Genomic DNA, 22636 nt, shown 5'->3' on the forward strand with positions numbered 1-22636 from the left:
TGACATGTCTTAAGGCTCCTTGAGAGATGCCGGTTATATCTTTCTCTTACACTTGTGTCCGAGACTCTGACTACTGACACACGTGTGCTGAGGGAGACCGGATAATTAGGTTCAGGCATACCCACCATCACTCCAAACTCCACAGAATGGAAATTACATGTTGCACAGTGACAGACACTCCCTGTATTTGCCACCTTCCAGATGACCTAATGGCCTCACCATGCTTATCCTGAGTGGCATCATATCCTGTCTTCAAATTATCTTGCTCCTTATGCCTTTTTCTCAGTCTCCCCATCTCAGAGGTGAAGGAGCACTGATGGACTCTGCTTGAATTATTCCTTCTGAGGAAAGCCTCAGCCTATAGTTTTGCAACAGTAATAACAAGTATGCAGTCCTTATGGGACCCTCATTGAACTATGCCAGATACTTATGTTCTGAATCATTGCTGGTCTATACACCTATCATTATCCTACACACATTTGCAACATCTCCACAGCAGCCTACTTCATCTACTCATTTCATTTTTTTTTTTATTTTTGTTTTTGTTTTTTTAAATTTATTTATTTTGGGAAAGAATGAAAGAGAGAGTGGAGAGGGGCAGAGTGGGGAGAGAGAATACCAAATAGTCTCTGTGCTGGGAGCGCAGAGCGCCACCCACTGCTCCAACTCACAAACACAGAGATCAAGACGTCAGCGTAAATCAAGAGTCAGGTGCTTACCAGAGTGAGCCACCCAGGTTCCCCTACTCATTTCTTTATCATGAGCTAATTAAACAGGAGTAGACAAATTAAAGTTTGGAACATATTTTAAGAACTTATTATGTCTTATAAGGATAAGGAGACCATGGAATAGTTCAGAAAGTAACGAAAGGCAGGAGCTCAACCATTCTCCAAATGCACTGACAGTGAAAACATGAGATTAGGGGCTCCATTAAGGTACAGTGTGAGGGATTCCGTTAGAAATGTTCAGTTTCCCAGGAGGCCAGGGTTAACATTATTAAACACTATTTTAAAATGTTAATTTTATCCTTGTAACTGAGGGTTGTCTGAGCTATGACTTTTCCCAGGGAGTGGCTGGTTTGGACTCTTGGAGCGGAGCCAGTGGATAAAACCCTTCCTGGGCCTGCATCTTCTGATGCTGTAGAGTCCCTCCCTTCTGTGCCAGAGCACTGGCCCAGATAGCGTGCGCAGCTGGGGAAGAGAGCGCTGCTATCAGCGGGGCCAGGCGACTTCCAGCCTGCCATGGCCTCTGGGGCACCTGGGGAGCGGTTGCGCGAGGAGGCTAGGTGCCCGGTGTGTCTGGATTTCCTTCAGGATCCGGTCAGCGTGGCCTGTGGCCACAGCTTCTGCCTCAGGTGCATCTCGGAGTTCTGTGAGAAGTCTGACAGCGCGCAGGGCGGCCTCTATGCCTGCCCACAGTGCCGGGGCCCCTTTGGGCTGGAGAGCTTTCGGCCCAACCGGCAGCTGGCCAGCCTGGTGGACAGCGTGCGGCAGCTGGGGCTCGGCGCGGGGCCAGTGGGAGTGCGCCTGTGTGCGCAGCACTGCGAGGAACTGACCCTCTTCTGCGAAGTGGACCAGGAGGCACTGTGCTGGGTCTGTGACACCACTGCTGAACACAGGAGTCACCACACCATGCCTCTGCAAGAGGCAGCTCGGTGTTACCAGGTGAGAGTCCCTGTGCGCACCCTGCAAAGCGCACGTGGAGAGGCCCCCACTGCGAGTGTGCAAATGCGGCCCAGACATCCGAGCGGACTGAGCCACAGGTGTTAGTGACAAACCCTAGGGACAAACCCACACGATACTATCCTGATCTGTGCCCTTCCCACATCCTGTCTCTCACAGCCCACATTCAAGTTCGGTCTCCTTGCCTTATAGTAACCCCCTTTTGGGACCTCTATTCAGGAGTTCAAATGCACCCTTATTTTAGACTGTCCCTTTTCCCATGAAGTCTTCCCTAGCTTTTTAGTTTCATCTTTTTTTTTTAAGTTTATTTATTTCTTTTGAGAGAGAGAGCAGGGGAGATGGCAGAGAGAAAGGGAGAGAATCCCAAGCAGGCTTAGTGCAGAGCCCCTAGTGGGGCTCAAACCCATAGGCCTTCAGATCATGACCTGAGCCAAGTCAAGAGTTGGATGCTCAACTGACTGAGCCACCCAGGTGCCCCTTCTCTTGGTTTTATTCTTGCTGATGCTGACATTCTGGTTCCAACAGCAAGACCTCTGGTGTGGAGAGTTGTGTTATCCAATTGGTTCTTCGTTACAGGTGTGTGTCTTTATTTTAAATACTTCTTAATAACTCCCAGTTGTATAATGCCTTGCTTTTTCATAATGCTTCTATGTTGATTAATATTGTCACCAAAACAATGCCGGGGTTTGGACACTTGTTAAGAATAGTGTCTGTGAGTACACAGCTCTGATCACTTGTAAAGTCTGCAGATGCATGTGAACCCTGAAGTAAGAGTCCAGTAGGTAAGCACACAGGCCAGTCTCTGTTCAACACCTATTTGGCAGCTGATGATGTGAGCATCCTCAATGCAGACAGGACTCGTATTGGAGTATTTGGCCCTCAAAGTGGCATCTGTGAAACTCTAACAGAAGTTTCCCTACTGATGCTCTTCAAGAGTTCTTTGACATATCCTGATCATGTCTTTTTTTTTTTTTTAATGCTTATTTATTGAGGGAGGAACTGAGAGAAAGAGAGAGCAGAGGAGGGACAGAGAGAGAGAGGGGACAGAGGATCTGAAACAGCTCCAGGCTCTGTGCTGGAGCCTGGAGGATCTGTGCTGTCAGCTCAGAGCCTTGATGCAGGGCTCAAACTTACAAACAGTGAGATCATGATCTGAGCCGAAGTCGGATGCCTAACTGACTGAGCCACCCAGGCACCCCATCTGATCATGTTTACATTCCCAACATCTGGAACAGCTACTACCACAAAGGAGATCAAAGTCATCTTTAATCTACTGACATGTCTAACTGAATACTATCACAATGAAATAATTTGCAAACATTGAATTTCTAAAATAATAATGTTATTATTTTAATTTTGTTTTACTTTTTAAATTTTCTTAATATTTATTTTTGAGAGAGAGACAGACAGAGCATGAGCAGGGGAGGGGCAGAGAGACAGGGAGACAGAGAATCTGAAACAGGCTCCTGGCTCTGAGCTGTCAGCACAGAGCTGACTCAGGGCTCAAACTCAGGAACCTGAGATCTTGACGAGCCAAAGTTGAATGATTAACCGATTGACCCATTCAGGTGCCCCTTAACTTTGTTTTAAATTAAGGTTTTGAGACATTTCTTACCTCAACTTCCTTGTTGACACACCTAGAAATATCTCTTAGTTTTTTGTTTGTTTGTTTGTTTGTTTGTTTGTTTTTTGTTGTTGTCATCTACAAAATTCAGGTGCCAGCTACTTTCTACCTACACTTTTTTTTTTTTTTTCAACGTTTATTTATTTTTGGGACAGAGAGAGACAGAGCATGAACGGGGGAGGGGCAGAGAGAGAAGGAGACACAGAATCGGAAACAGGCTCCAGGCTCTGAGCCATCAGCCCAGAGCCTGACGCGGGGCTCGAACTCACGGACTGTGAGATCGTGACCTGGCTGAAGTCGGACGCTTAACCGACTGCGCCACCCAGGCGCCCCTCTACCTACACTTTTAAAGCATGTTGTCCCTGCTTTCTTTTTATCCAGAAGTTACCTCAATCTAACTTGATTGCATGTAATATGTCTCAAGAAGTTCCTTATATTTCAGTAGTCTTTAATTAAATGCCAGATAAATATCTTTTAAACTCCTTCACCTGTCAGTCAAGACTTTCTAGGGCCCCAACTTCTGTTTCCACAGTTCTTGTCTTAACCAACCATGAGGTCCAACAAAACCAGCCTGATCACTGTGGTCCCCAAACAGGCCACATCTTTTTCCCCTCCTTGCTTTTGCTCACAGTTTCTTCTGCCCAAGGGAGCTTTCCTCTAAGTGTCACAGTTCTATTTCTTGCAAACACTAAAACCAATGCCACTTCCCCCATCTTGTCAGACGTTTCCATAAATTCTACTGCTAGTTTATGTAGAGCGCTATGGATAAGATTATAGAAGTTTCTTTTTAAAGTCAATTGTTGTTTAAGACTTATTAAATGGCTTTAGAAAGAGTTCCCCCCCCCCCATTTTTCCTAAGATTTATTGAATGACTTGGGACAAATTTAAAAATATGCATATTGCGTATCTTTATGGGTGTTCTCTGTAGATAAAATGTATGTGTTTATTTCTAGCAGTGGTTGAAAGGAGATATAGTTTCTGGTTTTTTTGTTAATTCCTCATAAGATTTATGGCATTCTCTATCTTCTTTTCATTTAAGCATTAGTAATTTGCAAGGTTTCAGTTGGCCAAATAATAATAAACAATTTTCTTATTATAAATCAATAAATAATTTTAAGAAATTTAAATATATAGATACAAGGAATAACATCACTTTTGGGGTGCCTGGGTGGCTTAGTCAGTTGAACATCCAACTTCAGCTCAGGTCATGATCTCACAGTTCATGAGCTCAAGCCCCACATTGGGCTCTCTACTGTCAGTGCGGAGCCTGCTTTGGATTCTTTCTCTCCCTCTCTGTCTGTCCCTCTCCTGCTCACTCTGTCTGTCTCTCTCAAAATAAGTAAATGTTAAATCAGATTATTTAAAAAAAAAGGTGTACACTTTCAACCAAGCACTAATTAAGATGCAATTTTGTCTACTGAACATTTGATGCTAACTAGTTTTTATATATCCATTGCAAGTACTTTTTTTTCCAAAAATTGGTGACATATTATATAAAATACACTTATTTCAATTTATTTTATAATTGTGAATATTTCTTGTCATTCAGTATTTTGCAACACACTATTTTAGTTCCATCATGTTAATATAAAATATATTTTTCTCACTCTCTTATTGTTGACACTTGAACTTACAATTCTACTATTTTGTTTATTTTATTTCATTTTATTTTATTACTTACTTAATTTATTTATTTTGAAAAGCACTTGTTAGCATTTCAAGCTACCAGGATGCAACCTCCCAACACCCCATCACCACACCCTTAATCTTCTCAGCTCTTCTGCTGAGGAATTTGACCTTCTCCATAACAGACTGTATTGGGACCTTTCTGTTTCCCCAAACTTTGTAGTAGCCGGATCATACCACATCAATGATAGGGGCAGCTCCAGTCTTGTTTCTCACAGCATTTCCCGGTGTCTGCTCACTGACGTGTCCACTGTTTATCAAGGCTAACAGTAGAGCAGACACTCTGGTTCCTCTTTAAGTGGTAATGTCTCACTTATACCACCTTTTCCAAAGTAACCTGGGCAATATTTGTGGAAGTTGGTTGATACTATGGTGATTCACGAGGCCAGCATTACCCTGGCCTCCTGGGTGCTTCTGTGCTTCCCAGTGCAGCCATGGCTGTGGCTCATGTGGCCCCTAAGCTTCAAGATCTTCTGCAATATGGATGGTATGTCCACAGCCCAAAGGAAAGAGAGTCCTACTATTTTAAATTATGCTACAATGAACATATATTTAGATAAACCTTTAATTATACCTGGCATTAGTACTTAAAAATATATTTATATTTTACTTAATCCTTAATGAGGTTAAACATTTTTATGTGCTCACTAAAGCCTGTTTTAATTGATCTTTGTATTTCCTGGTTAACCTAGTTGATGCCAGGTACTGAAATAGGGCATATACAATGGGTTCAGTGTATCTTTCGAAACAGGTAAAGCTCCAGAGGGCCCTGGAAATGGTAAGAAAGAAGATGGAGGAGGCCTTGACTCAGGAGGTCAATGTGGGGAAGAAAACTATCATTTGGAAGGTAAGAGATTCTTGGAACTTCAGGAGGCTTGCTTTTCCGAAAGATCCAAGTTTGGGTCATTAAATTACTGTTCAACCATTTTCCCTGCTCCAGTACTTTTGTTCCATTTATATACTTGCTCTTGGGAAACATCTCAGTGTCATCCTGGGTCATCCCATCCCCGCAAATGACATCATGTATGTGTGTTCTTTTTATCTCTATTAATAGTACCCCAATCCAAATTGTAAATAGATAGTTTTACTGATCTTAATCTTACTATAATTTACTGCTCTATTCCTAATACCTAGAAAAGAGTCTCATACTATCATCACTAGTTTAAAATATATGTATTTGTGTGTGTATATGCATATATATATATATATGTGTGTGTGTGTGTGTGTGTGTGTGTGTGTGTATAGGATGAATGGCATAATAAATACTTCGCAGCATTGATAGATATGAAATATAGCTAATAGTGATCATCTTACAGATAGGAAGATAATGTGAACTTTCACCTCTTTTCAGTAATTCATATATATGTCCTTTTTTTTTTTTACAGTCCATCAGTTTTTTCACTTAACTCTTCATACACACACACATGCATACACACATACCACACACAGTGGTTTCAATCTGCAGTGATTTTGCCCTCTAAAGGATATTTTACAATATATGTAGATATTTTTGGTTCTCACAATTTGGCGGGGGGGAGTGGGCTTGCTACTGGAATTTCATGCGTGAAGGGCAAGCATGCTGCTAAACACCATACAAAGCACAGGACAGCCCATGGAAGCTCATAATTAAAAAAAAATAAATTTAATGTTTATTTATTTTTGAGAGAGAGATACATCGTGAGTGGGGGATGGGCAGAGAAAGAGGGAGACACAGAATATGAAGCAGGTGCCAGGCTGTGAGCTGTCAGCACAGAACCTATGCAGGTCTCAAACCCACTAACCTTGAGATCATGACCTGAGCTGAAGTCGGATGCTTAACCGACTGAGCCACTCAGGCGCCCCATTTTTTAAAAGAAAAATTTAATGTGAAACTCATAATAAAGAATAGTCTGGTAAGATATCATTAGGGTCAAGATTGAGAAACTATACATAGAAGTTATATGTAAATAATATATAACATATATAGGATTTATTTCATAGAGTATTTCTATTATTTGTCTGTCTCCAAATAACCCTTATTCTGTGATCATATTCTATAATGTTTCTAATTATATTTTTAAGGTTATTTATTTTGAGAGAGAGAGAGAGAGAGAGCAAGCACATGAATGCACACCAGAGTGGGAGAGGGGCAGAAAGAGAGGTAGAGAGAGAATCTCAAGCAAGCTCTGTACTGTCAGCATGGTGATGAGCCCAATGTGGGGCTTGAACTCACAAACTGTGAGATCATGACTTGAGCTGAATGAAACCAAGAGTCAAAGGCTTAATGGACTGAGCCATTAGGTGCTCCTATATTTTTCTAATTCTTTCCTTACTCTTTTCTTAAAATTTTTGTTTTATACACTATCCTCAGACAGATATTTCCATAAGGACCATTTAGGCTACATTTTTCTTCTGTGTTGAGTCTTATCTTTTTCTATTGCTATGCAATATATAGTTAATGTATGTAGTTACATGTAGTTAAATACTTAATGATAATTTTTGTTCTTTTTGGGCTAATAATCCAAGTCTCTCTCCCTCCCTCTCTCTCTGCTCTGCTCCCCAACTTGTGCTCTCTGTCTCTAACATAATAATGATAATTAAAAAATAAAATAAAAAGTGATAGCTTATGCCCTTTAATCAAACCAAGGCATTATAATGTTTAGCAATGAGCCTGGGAATCCAAAATGAGAGACTGTTGGAGGTTAACTTGCCACCTATACTCAGTTTAAAGCTAGTTTTCCACATATCAGTATGAAGAGAATAAAATTTATGTCTCTGTGTGTAATAATGCTGCATCAAAGCATATTCCTTAGGTCTATTTAAAAAATGTAGATGTGAGATTTGGGTGGAAATCAGTATTAATTTCCTGAAGTCAACTCTGCGGTAAATGGCCTGACAATCATTTATTTACTTTTGGGCTATACAGAGAATGTTAGCCTTAGGTTTCACAATTACGATATTACTAAGTAATATTCACATCTCTACTCTCTAAGACTCTTTTTCACATTTACAAATCTAGGTCTCTGTAAGCTCTTAAGTTATTTCCACCCTTTTCTCATTCTAGTGTATATATTTTTTTTAAATCAGGCTCTTTTTTGTTTAAGTTTATTTATTTATTTTGAGAGAGAGTGCAAGTTTTTTTGGGGGGGGGGCAGAGAGAGAAGGAGACAGGGAATCCCAAGCAGGCTCTGCACTGTCAGCACAGAGCCAGACATAGGGCCTGAGCCCACCAACTTTGAGATCATGATCTGAGCTGATCCCAGTGCTTAAGGAACTGAGCCACCCAGATGTCCCTCTAGTGTAATAATCTAGAATGTATTTTATGTATAGTATAATAATGTATTTTAACTTCATTATGCAACTATTCCTTGCTAGTCATTCTGCTCAGCAATTTAATAGATATGCAATTTTAATTCCCATACCATACACCTGTTTCCCATATTTTATTTATGTTTTATTTTATCTTAGAGAGAAGGCACAATCAGGGGAGAGGGACAGAGGGAGAGAGAGAGCATCTTTTTCTTTTTTTTTAAATTTTTTTAACATTTACTCATTTTTGAGTGACAAAGACAGAGTATGAGTGGGGGGAGTGGCAGAGAGGGGGGAGACACAGAATCTGAAGCAGGCCCCAGGTTCTGAGCTGTCAGCACAGAGCCTGATGTGGGGCTCCACTTCATGAACCGCGAGATCATGACGTGAGCCGAAGTTGGACGCTTAACAGACTGAGCCACCCAGGTGCCCAGAGAGAGAGAGAGAGAGAGAGAGAGAGAATCTTAAGCAGGCCTCATGCTCAGCAAGCTCGATCACATCACCCTGGGATCATGATCTGAGACAGTATTAAGAGTTAGAGGTTCAACTGACTGAGCCATGCAGGTACCTCTCTCCATATTTTATTTTATTATTTTTTTAAATAAAGTTTATTTACTTATTTTGAGAGAGACAGAGTGAGTGGGGGAGGGGAAGAGAGAGAATTGCAAGTAGGCTTCATGCTGTCAGCGCAGAGCACACAGGGCTTGAACTCATGAAGTACAAGATCCTGACCTGAGCCGAAATCAAGAGTGGGATGCTCAACCAACTCAGCCACCCAGGTGCCTCTCCCCATATTTAAAATGTGGCTCCAAAACTTGCCTATAAAAGTGCCTTGCACCCAACTCCATGGCAAAATGGGAACCCAAATCCAACTGTCTTCTCAAACTCTAGTGGCCTCTGGTTCCTGCATGTTGTTAAAATGCAGCCCATTCATTCACAGACATTGCCTCCAGCCTCACTGTCCCATACCTTCATGGGGAAGCCAGACGCTGTGCCCCCACTGCTGATGCTCTGATCCCCTGTGTCACTCCAGGAAAAAGTGGAGATGCAGAGGCAGCGCTTCAGGCTGGAGTTTGAGAAGTATCGTGGCTTCCTGGCCCATGAGGAGCAGCTCCAGCTGCGGAGGATGGAGGAGGAGGAGCGAGCTACCCTGCAGAGACTGAGGCACAGCAAGAACCTTCTGGGGCAGCAAAGCAGGGCTCTGAAGGAGCTGGCTGAGGAGCTGGAGGAGAGGTTCCAACGCCCAGCTCTGGGGCTGCTGGAGGTAAGCCTGGGCGCCTCCGGCACAGGGAGGCTCAAGTGCCAGACCACAGGGACAAATAGCCGCTTTCAGAGACAAGTCACATAGTCATTCATGCTTTTTAGCAAAAGGACACCCTAGAATGTATGTGTGAGGCACCTTAATTCGAAGTCCTAGCATCAGAATGAGAAGGGACCCTACACAATTCTATAAAATAGTTCATAGTAGAGAGAAAAGTTTAAGTATTTTTTAAAAATTAAAATTAATTCGGTATCTTACCTATAAGGTTAACCAGAAAATGGACAATCTATGCTATGTTTCCTGCAAAACACTTCTTTTTAAATTTTTTAACATTTACTTTTTTTTTTTTTGAGAGAGAGAGAGAGAGAGAGAGCGAGAGAACAGGGGAGGGGCAGAAAGAGAGGGAGACACAGAATCTGTAGCAGGCTCCAGGCTCTGAGCTATCAGCACAGACCCCAATGCCAGGCTCAAACTCATGAACCTTGAGATCATGATCTGAGCCTAAGTCAGACATTTAACTGTGAGCCACCCAGGGGCTTCATCAAAAATACTTCTTAAAACTTCATAGTCAATCTGTCAATGATGATATGCTGTATTTCAGTGATGGCCAATTCCAAAAGTCTTTGGTGATCCATTTCAATGTCAGAGCTGAAAATATGAATGATGGTTTAACTTGTTCAGCTTGAAGTTTTCCTGTTAAATCTTATGGCAAACACTAATTTCCTTGTCCATATTGCATGCCTATTCCAGGCAAAGTGAAGAGGGATTCAGTGGGTTTCGTGCAGTTTCCTTATAATCAGTAGGGATTATACAGCAGAGACACAAATAACAAGAAAAAATATTTGTTCTTAACCCTCCAGGAGGTCATCAAAATCCCAAGTGAACTGAGAAAGTCATTATTGTTAATGTACGCATATTATCATGATAGAATCTACTGCAGTCAAAGATTTCTGGGCATATTTCATTCTGTCTCATCCCCAGTGACTCATCAGGATATTCTGAACTAAGTAATTCATATCATCCCTTAGCCACTGATCCACAGATTCCACCTTGTCTGAGTTAGTTCCAGACACTGAAAGTACCATGAAATAAATATTCATATTAACTATCTATATAATGTTTACAAGTACAATGAATAAACAGCACTGGTTACATGGTTGGGGGAGGTCATTGAATGAATGAACTTACAATGCATTTTTATTTATTTTGTCTAATTTAATTCATTTTGTCTTCAATATATCTGTATCTACACAAAATTTATTATTATTATTATTACTATTACTATGCTCACTTCCTTGTGAGCACACTAAGTATGAGAAAGGAATTAATTTTCTGAATTTCAGGCAGTAAATATACACAGAAAGTTTAACATTTTCCTTTTTTCTAATTTTTATATATATTTTTAATGTTTATTCATTTTTGTGTGAGAGACAGAGTGTGAGCATGGGAGGGGCAGAGAGATAGAGGGAGACAGAATCTAAAGCAGGCTCCAGGCTATGAGCTTGCAGCACAGAGCTCGATGCAGGGTTCAAAAACACAAGCTGTGAGATCATGACCTGAGTTGAAGTCAGATGCCCAACCGACTGAGCCACTCAGGTGCCCTTAATATTTTCAATAATAATATTCATCATCTTATCTTACTATATCTCAAAACACACCATTACTTTTTTTTTACATTTATTTATTTTTTTTTTAACTTTTTTTTTTCAACGTTTATTTATTTTTGGGACAGAGAGAGACAGAGCATGAACAGGCGAGGGGCAGAGAGAGAGGGAGACACAGATTCGGAAACAGGCTCCAGGCTCTGAGCCATCTGCCCAGACCCCGACGCGGGGCTCGAACTCATGGATCGTGAGATCGTGACCTGGCTGAAGTCCAACGCTTAACTGACTGCGCCACCCAGGCGCCCCTACATTTATTTATTTTTGAAAGAGAGAGAGCACAAGTTGGGGAGGGGTACAGAGAGGGAGACAGAATCTGAAGCAGGCTCCACGTTCTGAGCTGTCAGCACAGAGCCAGATGAGGGGCTTGAATTCACCAACCATGAAATCATGACTTGAGCTGAAGTTGGAAATTTAACCAACTGAGCTACCCAGGTGCCCCACAAAACACACAATTTAAAGCTAGCATTTATTAGCACCAAAAGTTGTTAAAATGATTTATAGTACAAATCTTAGGGAGAATATATTCTAAAATTATTTATGTTGATTGTTATATCCACCTTTGCCTTTCTTCCTCAGTACCAGTAAGCAGCATTTTACCCTCCCACCCCCCAAAGCCTGGCAGTCCCATAAAAAATAATTATTTCCCTGCGTTTATGCCTTCTGAAAATTATCTACCACGTGGGTATTTTTTAGAGGGAAAAGGAACATTTAAGGCAGGTGATTTATTTAAATAATCTCCTTTGAGATTGTTGCTATTAATTAATGACTTTCTTTTTTATCCAGTTAGTAAACCTACTTCCATATGAGTTCGTAGCTATGGTAGGTTGGTTCAACAAATGAGGAATTTGGGGTTTTCTTACAGAGACATTGAGAGTAATATTTTTTTGTCTATACCTTTCATCATCCCTCAAATGAATTCTGGAGACATTTATGGTCTATTTTTACCTTCATTTCATCCACATTAGTTACCAGAATGTATTTCTCTATTAAAATATCCAAATGTCAGAATTATCAATTCAAAAAATAATTAAGTTGGTTGATATCATAGGAGTTAACCTAAACTTTGTGTAGTCTGATTCTATTCAAATAGAGGCAAACTGATTCTATTATGTTAAAATTCATGAGAAAAGTCAACAGCCAAGTTTTGGATTTGGTTAAGAGAGATTCATGTCTCCTCTATTTTCATCTTCATAGTTAATTATTTCTGATCATTCCTAAAGAGATGTTCATAGTTTGTTTCCAATCTGTCAAAAGCAGTTCAGAGGGCTGACTCACACCTGCTTGTATTTCTCTTTTACTTTTAGGGTGTGAGAGAAGCATTGAGCAGGTATGTTTACTTTCTGAATCAGGGAATGGGTTTGGAGATGACAAGGAAGGTGGTTGATAAGTCCTACTGAGAATTATTGGTTCTGTGTCCTTCTCAGAAGTAATGATGTCACACAGGTGGAACTGGAGAACATCCCCATGGAGCTGAAGACAATGTGTCACATCCCTGGGATGAGGGAAATGTTGAGAAAGTTCCAAGGTAAGCTGCGTCTTTGAGCTTGGAGAACTATGGAGCCCAGGGTTTGGCTGTTTTTGTAATGTGTTACTGCAGAAGTCAGTCTGCAGAAACAAACAGAACCCAAAGTTTACTGACTAAAATCAGTAAAGGGCTATTTTTAAATCATGTCATTGGCTTCTTTCTGGATTGTGGAGGCTTTTGTTTCACCTCATCTCCCTCTGGGAGCCATGCAGATAGAGCCCAACCTCCTTTCCGTTGCTGGTAGCTTTGGGAAAAGGCACGGTTATGGTGATTTGGGCACTGCTCGTAAAGGCAACCACACTACAGTGGAACACTGGCTTCCCTAAAGATTTTATTAATTAAAGTGAGTCACATGGCCATGCCAAGTTATAAGGGTGGGTGGGAGAGAACACTTTGTTCAGAAGAAAGAAAACTGGGATATGTGTATAATTATAAAAAATATCAGAGGTACTAACACACATTTTAGCTACATTTAGTTAGAACAACATAGACTTGAAAGTGTGTTTCTTAGTTTATTAACTGTGATTTGAGTAAAATTAGTTCCAATGAATATTCATTTCCCTGTTTATAAAATGCTGAAAAATGTATTATTGTTTGGAAGACTAAATGAATGATATTTGAAAGCAGAAAAATAACCAATATAAAAGCCTTAAGGTACATCAAATAAGAGATTTGATTTTTTTTTAATTTTTTTAACGTTTATTTATTTTTGAGACAGAGAGAGACAGAGAATGAATGGGGGAGGGTCAGAGAGAAGGAGACACAGAATCTGAAACAGGCTCGAGGCTCTGAGCTGTCAGCACAGAGCCCAATGTGGGGCTGGAACTCATGGACCGCAAGATCATGACCTGAGCCGCAGTCCGACGCTCAACTGATTGAGCCACCCAGGCGCCCCAGGATTTGATTTATTATTTGTCACTTGAGGAGGAGCCAATGATATTCAATCAATTACTTTTGTGTACGAATAACTGTGGTGACATAAATTTGTCTATTAGATTTGATTATTCTGTTCTTTAAAACAATATAGATTCAATATTTGTATTTATTTTTTATTTTGTGTATTTTTAATGCTTATTTTTATTTTTGAGAGAGAGAGAGAGAGCACGAACAGGGGAAGTGCAGAGAGGCAGGGAAACACAGAATCTGAAACAGGCTCCAGGCTCTTAGCTGTCAGCACAGAGCCTGATGCAGGGCTCGAACTCACAAATTATGAGATCATGACCTGAGTCAAAGTCGAACACTCAACTGACTAAGCCACCCAGGTACCACTGTATTTATTTTTTAAAATTCACGTTATATGCAGCAATGAAAACAAACTGTGGCTAAATACTGGTTTCACTACTTACAGGGAGACAGCTTTGACCCATATTGAGAAAACCCATGTTACCAGTCCTGCTCCTGCTTAATGATGGGAAAATTAATATATACCAACTGCATGAATTGTTACAATTTATTAAACTCTCATAATCAGTGTCATAATATACCCATTTCCTTTACTGAATTATATAATTAATGAATCAATTCAATAAAATGAATTTATGCCAGTCACTAAGTATTGAAATATATTATTGAACAATAACAAAAAATCCTACAAATCCATAACTTTGTGTTGTAAATATTTACTTAAATTATGCAAAATACACAGAATGTTAGAAGATTATACAGAATATAAGGTAAGGGTAGCCAGAAGTTCGTGGGATAGGGCATCTAAACTTGAATTTGACAATAAAGGAGGGCCCCTTCAGGGATAACTCATCAGGTATCTAATCTGAAAGAAAACATCCCAGGCAATAGAAACAATGAGTGCCCATGCCTGAGATAGAAATATAGAAGATGTGTTTCAGGAACTATGAGGTCTCTGTAGCTGGGGAAGAATTAACAAGGGGAGAGTCAGAGAGGCCAAGACAAGACCAATTAGCACAGGGTGGTATGGGCAGGTCACTGTGAGCAGGAAGCTTTACCTTTGAGTAAACAGGAAATCAGTAAACAACTGTGAATGGAGGAATAGCATGATTATATTAATGTTTTGAGAGGCTCACTCTGTATGCTTCACTGAGAATAAATTCAAAGGGGCAAGGCTTTATGTGGGAAAAGCAATTAGGAGCCTTTGCAATAATTCCATTAGAGATGATTGTGGATTGGATCAGAGTGGTACTGTTGGAGGCGCTGAGGTGTGTACAGAATCTTGGCATATTTTGAAGGTAGAGCTGGCAAGATCTGCTGTTGGATTAGATGTGAGTTGTCAGAGAAAGAGAAAAGTCCAAAATGACCCAAAGATTTAAATCTCTAGAGCTGGTGTAAGGAAGTTGCCATTTACATTGATGGTTAAAGGGCAGGTGAGGCAGAAGGAGGGGAGTTGGGTTTTGAGCATATCAATCTTGTGATGAGTATTAAATCTCAAAAGTTTGATGTCAGGTAGGCAAATGATTTTGCAAATATGGAGTTTCAGGAGAAAGGTCTAAGGTAGAGATATGCATTTGGAGTCAGTAAGCATATGAATGGAATTAAATTAAATCAATGAGCCAACCAGCCCAAGAACTATTGTGTGCTGAGACAGAAAGAAGAGGTCCAGGTCCTGAGACCACTGGTTTCTCCAATGGCAGTGATGGAGAAGAGGAGAAAACAAGAAAGGGGATCAAGAAGGAGTGAGGAGAAAAGAGGGAAGGAAAGCATGATGATGGCTGTCTTTGGGAAAGAGAAAGGAGGTTTTTCAGAACAAGGGTATTCTCAACAGCATTAATGCTACACAGAAGTAATTTAAGGTAAACTCATCAGTGTGGAGGTCACTGAGGAGATGGACACGGACAGTTTGATTACAGTGTTGTTATATCATGATGAGCAATTGAATCTAACAGAGAAGGGTTGGGGAAGGAATTGGAGACAGACCATATTAGAAACCATGTCACAGATTTATTTTCTTATAAATGGAGCAAGGAATTGTGGTGGCTGAGAAATAATGTGTAAAGACATAACATACATCAAATACACCTAGCACAATCCCATGGAAAACCATGTCTCAGTCTGTTATTTATGACTTCTAGAATATGGAGAGACCACATAAGCTCTGATTCTGAGTCTCCTCAGCTGTAATGTGGGGATGATAATGGCCACTCTATGGGTGGGTAAATGCATTAGCAGAGATGAGGTATTATTTATGTGACCAACTCAGGTTTGGGTTTCAACACAAGATCGCTAGAAGTGGTCATTGGAATAGTATTTGTTATTATGATATTAAAAATAAAACGATGTTGATGAAATTTATTATTTTGAATATTTATAAGACAAGACACTGAATATTTTACATCCTTCCTTCTTCACTGAGATTTTACACACGCACAAGTAAAACTTCACATCAATCTGACTGGGACTTCACAGCATCAATATTGGTTTTCTATTGGTGTATAACAAATTACCACAGACTTAACTGCTTAAAACCTCACATGCTTATTAGCTCATAATTATACAGATCAGACATCCATGTGGGATCAGCTAATTTTTCTTCTTATGGTTTCACAAGATCAACATTAAAGTGTTGGCCAAGCTGGTCTTCTCTGAAGAGTCTGGGGAAGAATCCACTCCCAAGTTTATTCAGTTTATAGGCATAATGTAGTCCTGACAGTTGTAGGGCTGAGATCCCCATTTTAAGAATTTGTGATTATATTAGATCCACTCAGATAATCTTCCTCTTTTCAAATAACATAACATAATCCTGAGAGTAGCACCAGGGTCTGAAGGTCATGGAGCTCATCTTAGAATTCTGCCTACCACAGTAACATAACTTTGAAAGTAGTGGATTTCAAATTAATGAAATTTTCCTATGGATTTTGAGAAAAAAAAAATAAATGCGGAAGATCTTCCTAAGAACACCCAAGTGCTCTGAATTTAGATGAAAGGAATCTAAATGGCCATGCACATGGTTTGTCATATTATCAATGGTTATGTTTTTATTGAGGCAATAATGAGTTCTGAATCATGTAGAGGTAACTGAGGAATACACAAGTGAGTGATGAAGACAATAGCCACCTGCAAGGTAAAATATTTATTTCACTTTCTCTAGGAGTTAATAGAGAGAGAGAGAGAAATAGGGAGTATTATGGACTATTATCCATAATATTGTGGCTTCCTAAGTTTTTACCTGTCTTTTCTGACGTTTCATATGTCCCACAAAATTCTTCCCACAGTTGATGTCAAGCTGGACCCTGTCACAGCGCATCCTAGCCTCCTCTTGACTGCTGATCTGCGCAGTGTGCAGGACGGAGAGCTGTGGAGGGATCTCCCCAACAACCCGGAGCGTTTTGATACATGGCCCTGTGTCCTGGGTTTGCAGAACTTCTCCTCAGGAAGGCATTACTGGGAGGTCATGGTAGGAGAAAGAGCAGAGTGGGGTGTAGGTGTCTGTCGAGAGACGGTGCTGAGAAAGGGCGAGACCACACCCTCTCCTGAGAATGGAGTCTGGGCCATGTGGCTGCTGAAAGGAAATGAGTACATGGTCCTTGCCTCCCCATCTGTACCTCTCCTCCACCTGGAACGGCCTCACTGCATTGGGATTTTTTTGGACTATGAAGCAGGTGAAATCTCCTTTTACAATGTAACAAATGGGTCTTACATCTACACATTCAACCAACTGTTCTCTGGTATTCTCCGACCTTACTTTTTCATCTGTGACACGATTCCTCTTACCTTGCCACCTATGACAGATGTGGAGTCAGAAAATTGGGCATCCAGGGGTCATCTTTACTCTGGTTCTAATGTTGGACATGATCATTCCTAAAATTCTGTTCCTGAGAATTTTATGCCTAGCAAGTTTTCCTGGAGTGGAATCGGGAGGATGCAAATATGCTAAGCCCCAAAATGTCCCTATTTAGATCAGCACTTTAATCCTTATTGCTATGGACATTTTTCCATGAGGACAAAACAGAAAATATGAAATATTTGCATCTGGAGGAGGATTACAGAGCATAATAATTTTAGAAATGCAGCAATCTCCTCAAGTCTTTCCAGGTGGTGCTACAGATTTTCTTGATGAGGCTTTCTTCAAGTGAATGGACCTGGTGTTAAACAAAGATTTCTATACATTCATTATAATTTCACATTCATTTTTATATCCTTTTGTTCCAAGTCTTCGATATATTGAGAATAAGAAATGTCATTTTTTTTTTAGAAATGGCAATTCCTAAATTCGTGGAGAACAGTCCAATACAGCATCAGATCTATAATTCTGTTTCTCCCTCTCCTTATTTCCCTTCTCTTCTCTCATTCTTTCTGTGTGTTTGTCTCCATCTCTAACTTTTTCTCTTTCTTGCTCTTGACTTTTTTTTTCTCTCTACCTCTTCTTGTTTAGCCTTCCATTTTTTTCTAGATTAACAAATTCAGGACCATTTCTTTTTACTCAATTTTCCTATGACTACATTCATTTACTCTTTGAATCCTCTTTGTACTGAGACTAATTTCTGAGGATTCTGGAATCCATTTCTTTCATTCTGATGTAACAGATTACCACCACCATACCCCTCTGAGACTGCCATTTTTCCCTTTATCTTTGGAGACATGTTTTAGAGTAGGAATTTCTCAGAATTCTGATGCAACTAGTTCTTTGACTTAGCCATTTACTAGTTTAAGACCTCAACACCTTTCTCTTTAGGTCTTAGCTACTTAATATGGTTCCTATATGTGGAAAAATGATATGGATCTTAGAATTCTATGGCAAATATTTAAGATCATGATTGATATGATTGGTTTTAATTAAACTTTCTACTTAAATACAATATAAAGATGATGATGACGATTATGATGATGATATGCTAATAATATTTGACTTATCTTTAAAATATACTCTCTACTTTCCTAACAAAATTCTTAAGTCATTGAAGGCTAACTTTGCTGTTATATTTCTCTGTATCTGTCTAATAAAAAATTGCGAGGCAAATGCTAAAATTCAAATGTTTAAGTGCCAAACAATTACTAATGAATGGCAAATTTAGTTAACAGTATTTTGATAATAATCTGCCAACATTTTAATCTTCCACTTTAATTCTACCTTGAATTTTAAAGTATTTTTCTCTTCCAGAGATATCTCTTTGACTAAAATCTTTCACTTACTTTCCAATAGCATTATTAACATAGTTTTCTTTCTGCAATTTTTCAATATTTTTCTTTCCAGACGTTTTTCTTACATTTGGAGGACTATCATGAAGTATAATAATTTTAGAAATGGTATGATCTCATAAACTATTACCAAATGACTCTATGAACTTTATTGATGAATCCTTGCATTAAAAAAGATTTATATACATTCATGTTTGGTATATTTATATTTGATCATAAGCAAACAATTCCTCTCTCCATCTCTCCTTTCCAAATGGGGGTATTAATGTATTCTTATCTCCATCTTGGTGACATTTTATAGACCATGAATGCCCTAGGCCTCTTCCATGCATGGTTTGAGTAGAGAACAGGCTCATGCCTTGGGTTTCAGCTCATGTTTCCCCACCATCAGGGATTAAACAGGAGCTGGCAACTTACTGTAACACCTGAGTATTGATGTTACTGTAAGGCCAGGATCAATGACAGGAGTCAATGCAGAGAAAATACACTCAGAGCAGTAGAGACCCTTCCACACAGACATCAGGAGAAACAGAGTCACTTTTCTGAGATCTCACCTCCTTGGGGGTTCCAACACCCATTCACTTATGCTTAATGGGTAGAAGGACAACACCACATAGTCAGGGTGTGAACAGAGAATAACTAGCTCCTATGAGAAAGCAAACATCCTGGTTTCCACTGTTTCCCTCTAGTGCTGTTATCTTACTTTGCATCTTACTATGATTTATGTCAATCATTAAGCCAACTTAAGTGTGCCTTCATCCCTTGTTTCCTAAACTTTGCAAGGTTTTGTGCGTCTTCCTAAAGGTTTCTTCTGTTCTTTATGGAATTCTGGTTCACTAACAGCAAACTTCTTTAAATCCTATTTAAAGATTTTTCCTATTCTCCTGAAACATACAAGAATGTGAGAGTGTGCATGTACGCATGCATGCACACACACACACAGACTTCTCCATCTCAGTGGAAAGCAACACCATCTTTTCAGTTGCTCAAGCCAAGAATCTGGTTGACTTCTCTCTTGATTTCTTTGGCCCTCATCCAAACCATCAGCAAACCCTTGGTTCTACCTTCAGAACATATACAAAGCTTAGCCAGTCCTAACCACTCTGCTGCTATAACTAGTCTGAACTTCCATCCTCTTCCACTGAGTTGCTACATTCGGTTCCTAACATTAGCTGTACTCCAGCCCTTTGCACATCCATTATGGATGCTGCAGCTGGGTTATCCTTCAACTCCCAAGACAGTACTTTGCAATGACTTTCCATTCAACTTAGATAATCTTCACAGCAAAACTTCAAACCCTGGAGTATCTGAACACCAGCTCCTTACCTGATTCTGATTTTGTGTCCCTCCACATGCTTCTGTTTTTATCTTCCTCCCTCTATCCTGGCACCTAGGCTGGGTTTACATCAGACAAGGCACTTCCCACCATGGGTCTTTCTCCCAGATGAGCCCTCTACCTGTGGTTCCATTTTCCCACATATCTCCTTTACTCATCCCATTTTTTTCATTAATCCTGCTCAAATCCAACTTCTCAGTTCAACTAAACTGTCTGAATCACGTTGGAGTCCACCCAGAACCCACTCTCCCAGTCCCCTTTACCAGGCCCAATGGAGCCTTTTTTTCCAATATTGTACTTAACAATTTTTATATTGTTATTTATTGTGTTTATTTTTGTTTGTTTGTTTTGCCTTTTATTGGTAGAATGTAAGCACTCTGAAGGGAGGGATATCGGTCTATTGATAACAGTATTTTCAACATATCTCAAGCACCTCAAATACCGGTTTGTACATGGTTATCACTCAATTCATATTTGCTGAATAATAAATGATTGACTTTCAGGGGAAGCATTAAATCATAGATCTAAAAGTGTTTTCTGAAATGTAACATATTATACTATTATAATTATTATTTTATTATTATTACTATTATTTATAAGTACACAATCACTGTCCAGTAAAGTTTAATGTCAAGTGCTAAATGAGTAGAATCCATTTTTAGGTATACAGAAAATTTGAAAAGAAGGATAAATTTGTGAAGGTAATAAATTCTATGAAAATGATGACTTGCCATTCCCAGGTATGGTCCTATTGAGCCTCCTGTAGCTTTGATTCCCTATGACAATATGCCAACACTTTTGAATTATGCATTACCTCATATGCACTCCATATGCCACCTTTCATACCCACTAAGGGTGTGGGGAGAATTCTGTAAAATTATATGGACTAAAACCTTTTTTTTTTTTAAACGTTTATTTATTTTTGAGACAGAGAATGAACAGGAGAGGGTCAGAGAGAGAGAGGGAGACACAGAATCAGAAACAGGCTCCAGGCTCTGAGCTGTCAGCACAGAGCCCGACGCGGGGCTTGAACTCACGAACCGCGAGATCATGACCTGAGCCGAAGTCGGACGCTTAACCGACTGAGCCACCCAGGCGCCCCTGGACTAAAACCTTTTTTTAAATTGAATCTTTCATGCTTTATGAGACCCTCTTGATCTGAGGTTCACAGAAGAGCCAACTCCAACAGCTAAAGGGTGTCTTGGGTCTCCTCTCCTCCCCATCACTTCTTACCATCATGCATGTCTCTGTTATTATACATTGGACTTTTTGTCTGGCCCAGGTCACTTTAAGGAATGACTAAAATCATAAAGAATGATTCAAAAGTCAACTGCAAACTTTAGATTCTAGTTTTTCTGAAGCTATAGCTCTCAGAGTTAGGTTTACAGTTTAACAAGACTGCATAACCTATTCAAATAACTAATTTGATAATTTCCTACTCCACCCCCTCAATCAGGTGACTGGTTTGTCAAGTGAGTTAACCAAATAAGCTAATGATTCTAACATGTTAAGAAGGTCCTGAATGAAGAAAAAATCGAGGAGAGAGATATATGGGGCTGGTTGGACATAGGAAGTGAAATAGCTGCATTAGGAGTTAGAAAGAACTTAGCAAATTTAGAGTTGTAATTTCAACTCTTAGTGTCCCAAAGGGCACAGAAATTGGGAACGCTGGGATTTATTAAACCTGTCTGCTCTTCAAGCATGGACCCCTCCATGCATATTTTCTGTGCGCTACTGGGTCCCTCTGTGGAATTGTTCAACAGGGAAGAGGGAACAATGGAGGTGGTCTGAATATGTATCCCATACACATTCTAGAAACCTACAAGTTATATTGATTCATTTATATGAAATATCCTCTTTGTTCCCTGACTGTGTAACTATATGTACTCAAAAGTACCCAAATAATCCTTTTGATAAATTCTCTAACTAGTTGATTCAAACTCGTCTGATTTTTCTCTGATATTTCTTGGCTGATTGCATGGATTCAATTTCTATTTATCTATTTACTTTAGTATTATTAAAAAAAAATCCAACCTCATGATGTCATATTTGCCTCAATAAGGGCATTAAAAACATGGTCATGTATCCACAATCTAATAAAGTTAGAATTTCATAATAACTGCTCAAATTACCTCTAGGTTTTTATTTTTTTTCTGAAACTATAAGGTAAGTTAATATATGCTGACATCTTCCTTTCAGATCTAAAAATAAATAAGTAAATAAATGAATTAAACAAAATAGTTCACCCTATTAGCTCCTAAAATTAATAATAAAATGTATATTAGTTAATGCATTTATGACATTTTTCACTAAGACAAAGAGTTCTTTGTCATCATATATAAAATTTTTAGTAAAAAAAAAGGTCAAAATTCTTTTGCTAAGGAGGAAAAAAGGAAAAAAAAAAGCATGATCTTATTCCATGTAGTATGGAACTGATTAGTCCTCAATTGTTTTTCAGGCACATA

At 39.5% G+C, this 22636-nt stretch overlaps 1 protein-coding gene across 2 annotated transcripts; it reads left to right on the forward strand.

Annotated features, from left to right (window-relative positions):
• The first annotated feature begins 1169 nt into the window (after positions 1-1169).
• Positions 1170-21172, forward strand: TRIM58 (tripartite motif containing 58). Of its 2 annotated transcripts, XM_047875773.1 has the most exons (6): positions 1170-1664; positions 5744-5839; positions 9314-9544; positions 12510-12532; positions 12630-12730; positions 16912-21172. In XM_047875773.1, exons 1-6 carry the CDS (start codon positions 1242-1244, stop codon positions 17499-17501), a joined length of 1464 nt encoding a protein of 487 aa, XP_047731729.1. In that variant the 5' UTR covers positions 1170-1241; the 3' UTR covers positions 17502-21172. The 2 variants fall into 2 exon arrangements, with proteins under 2 accessions (XP_047731729.1, XP_047731737.1); XM_047875781.1 differs by lacking the exon at positions 5744-5839.
• The last annotated feature ends 1464 nt before the right edge of the window (positions 21173-22636 follow it).

Source organism: Prionailurus viverrinus, chromosome A1, assembly GCF_022837055.1.
Source record: "Prionailurus viverrinus isolate Anna chromosome A1, UM_Priviv_1.0, whole genome shotgun sequence".
NCBI classification, from domain to species: domain Eukaryota; kingdom Metazoa; phylum Chordata; class Mammalia; order Carnivora; family Felidae; genus Prionailurus; species Prionailurus viverrinus.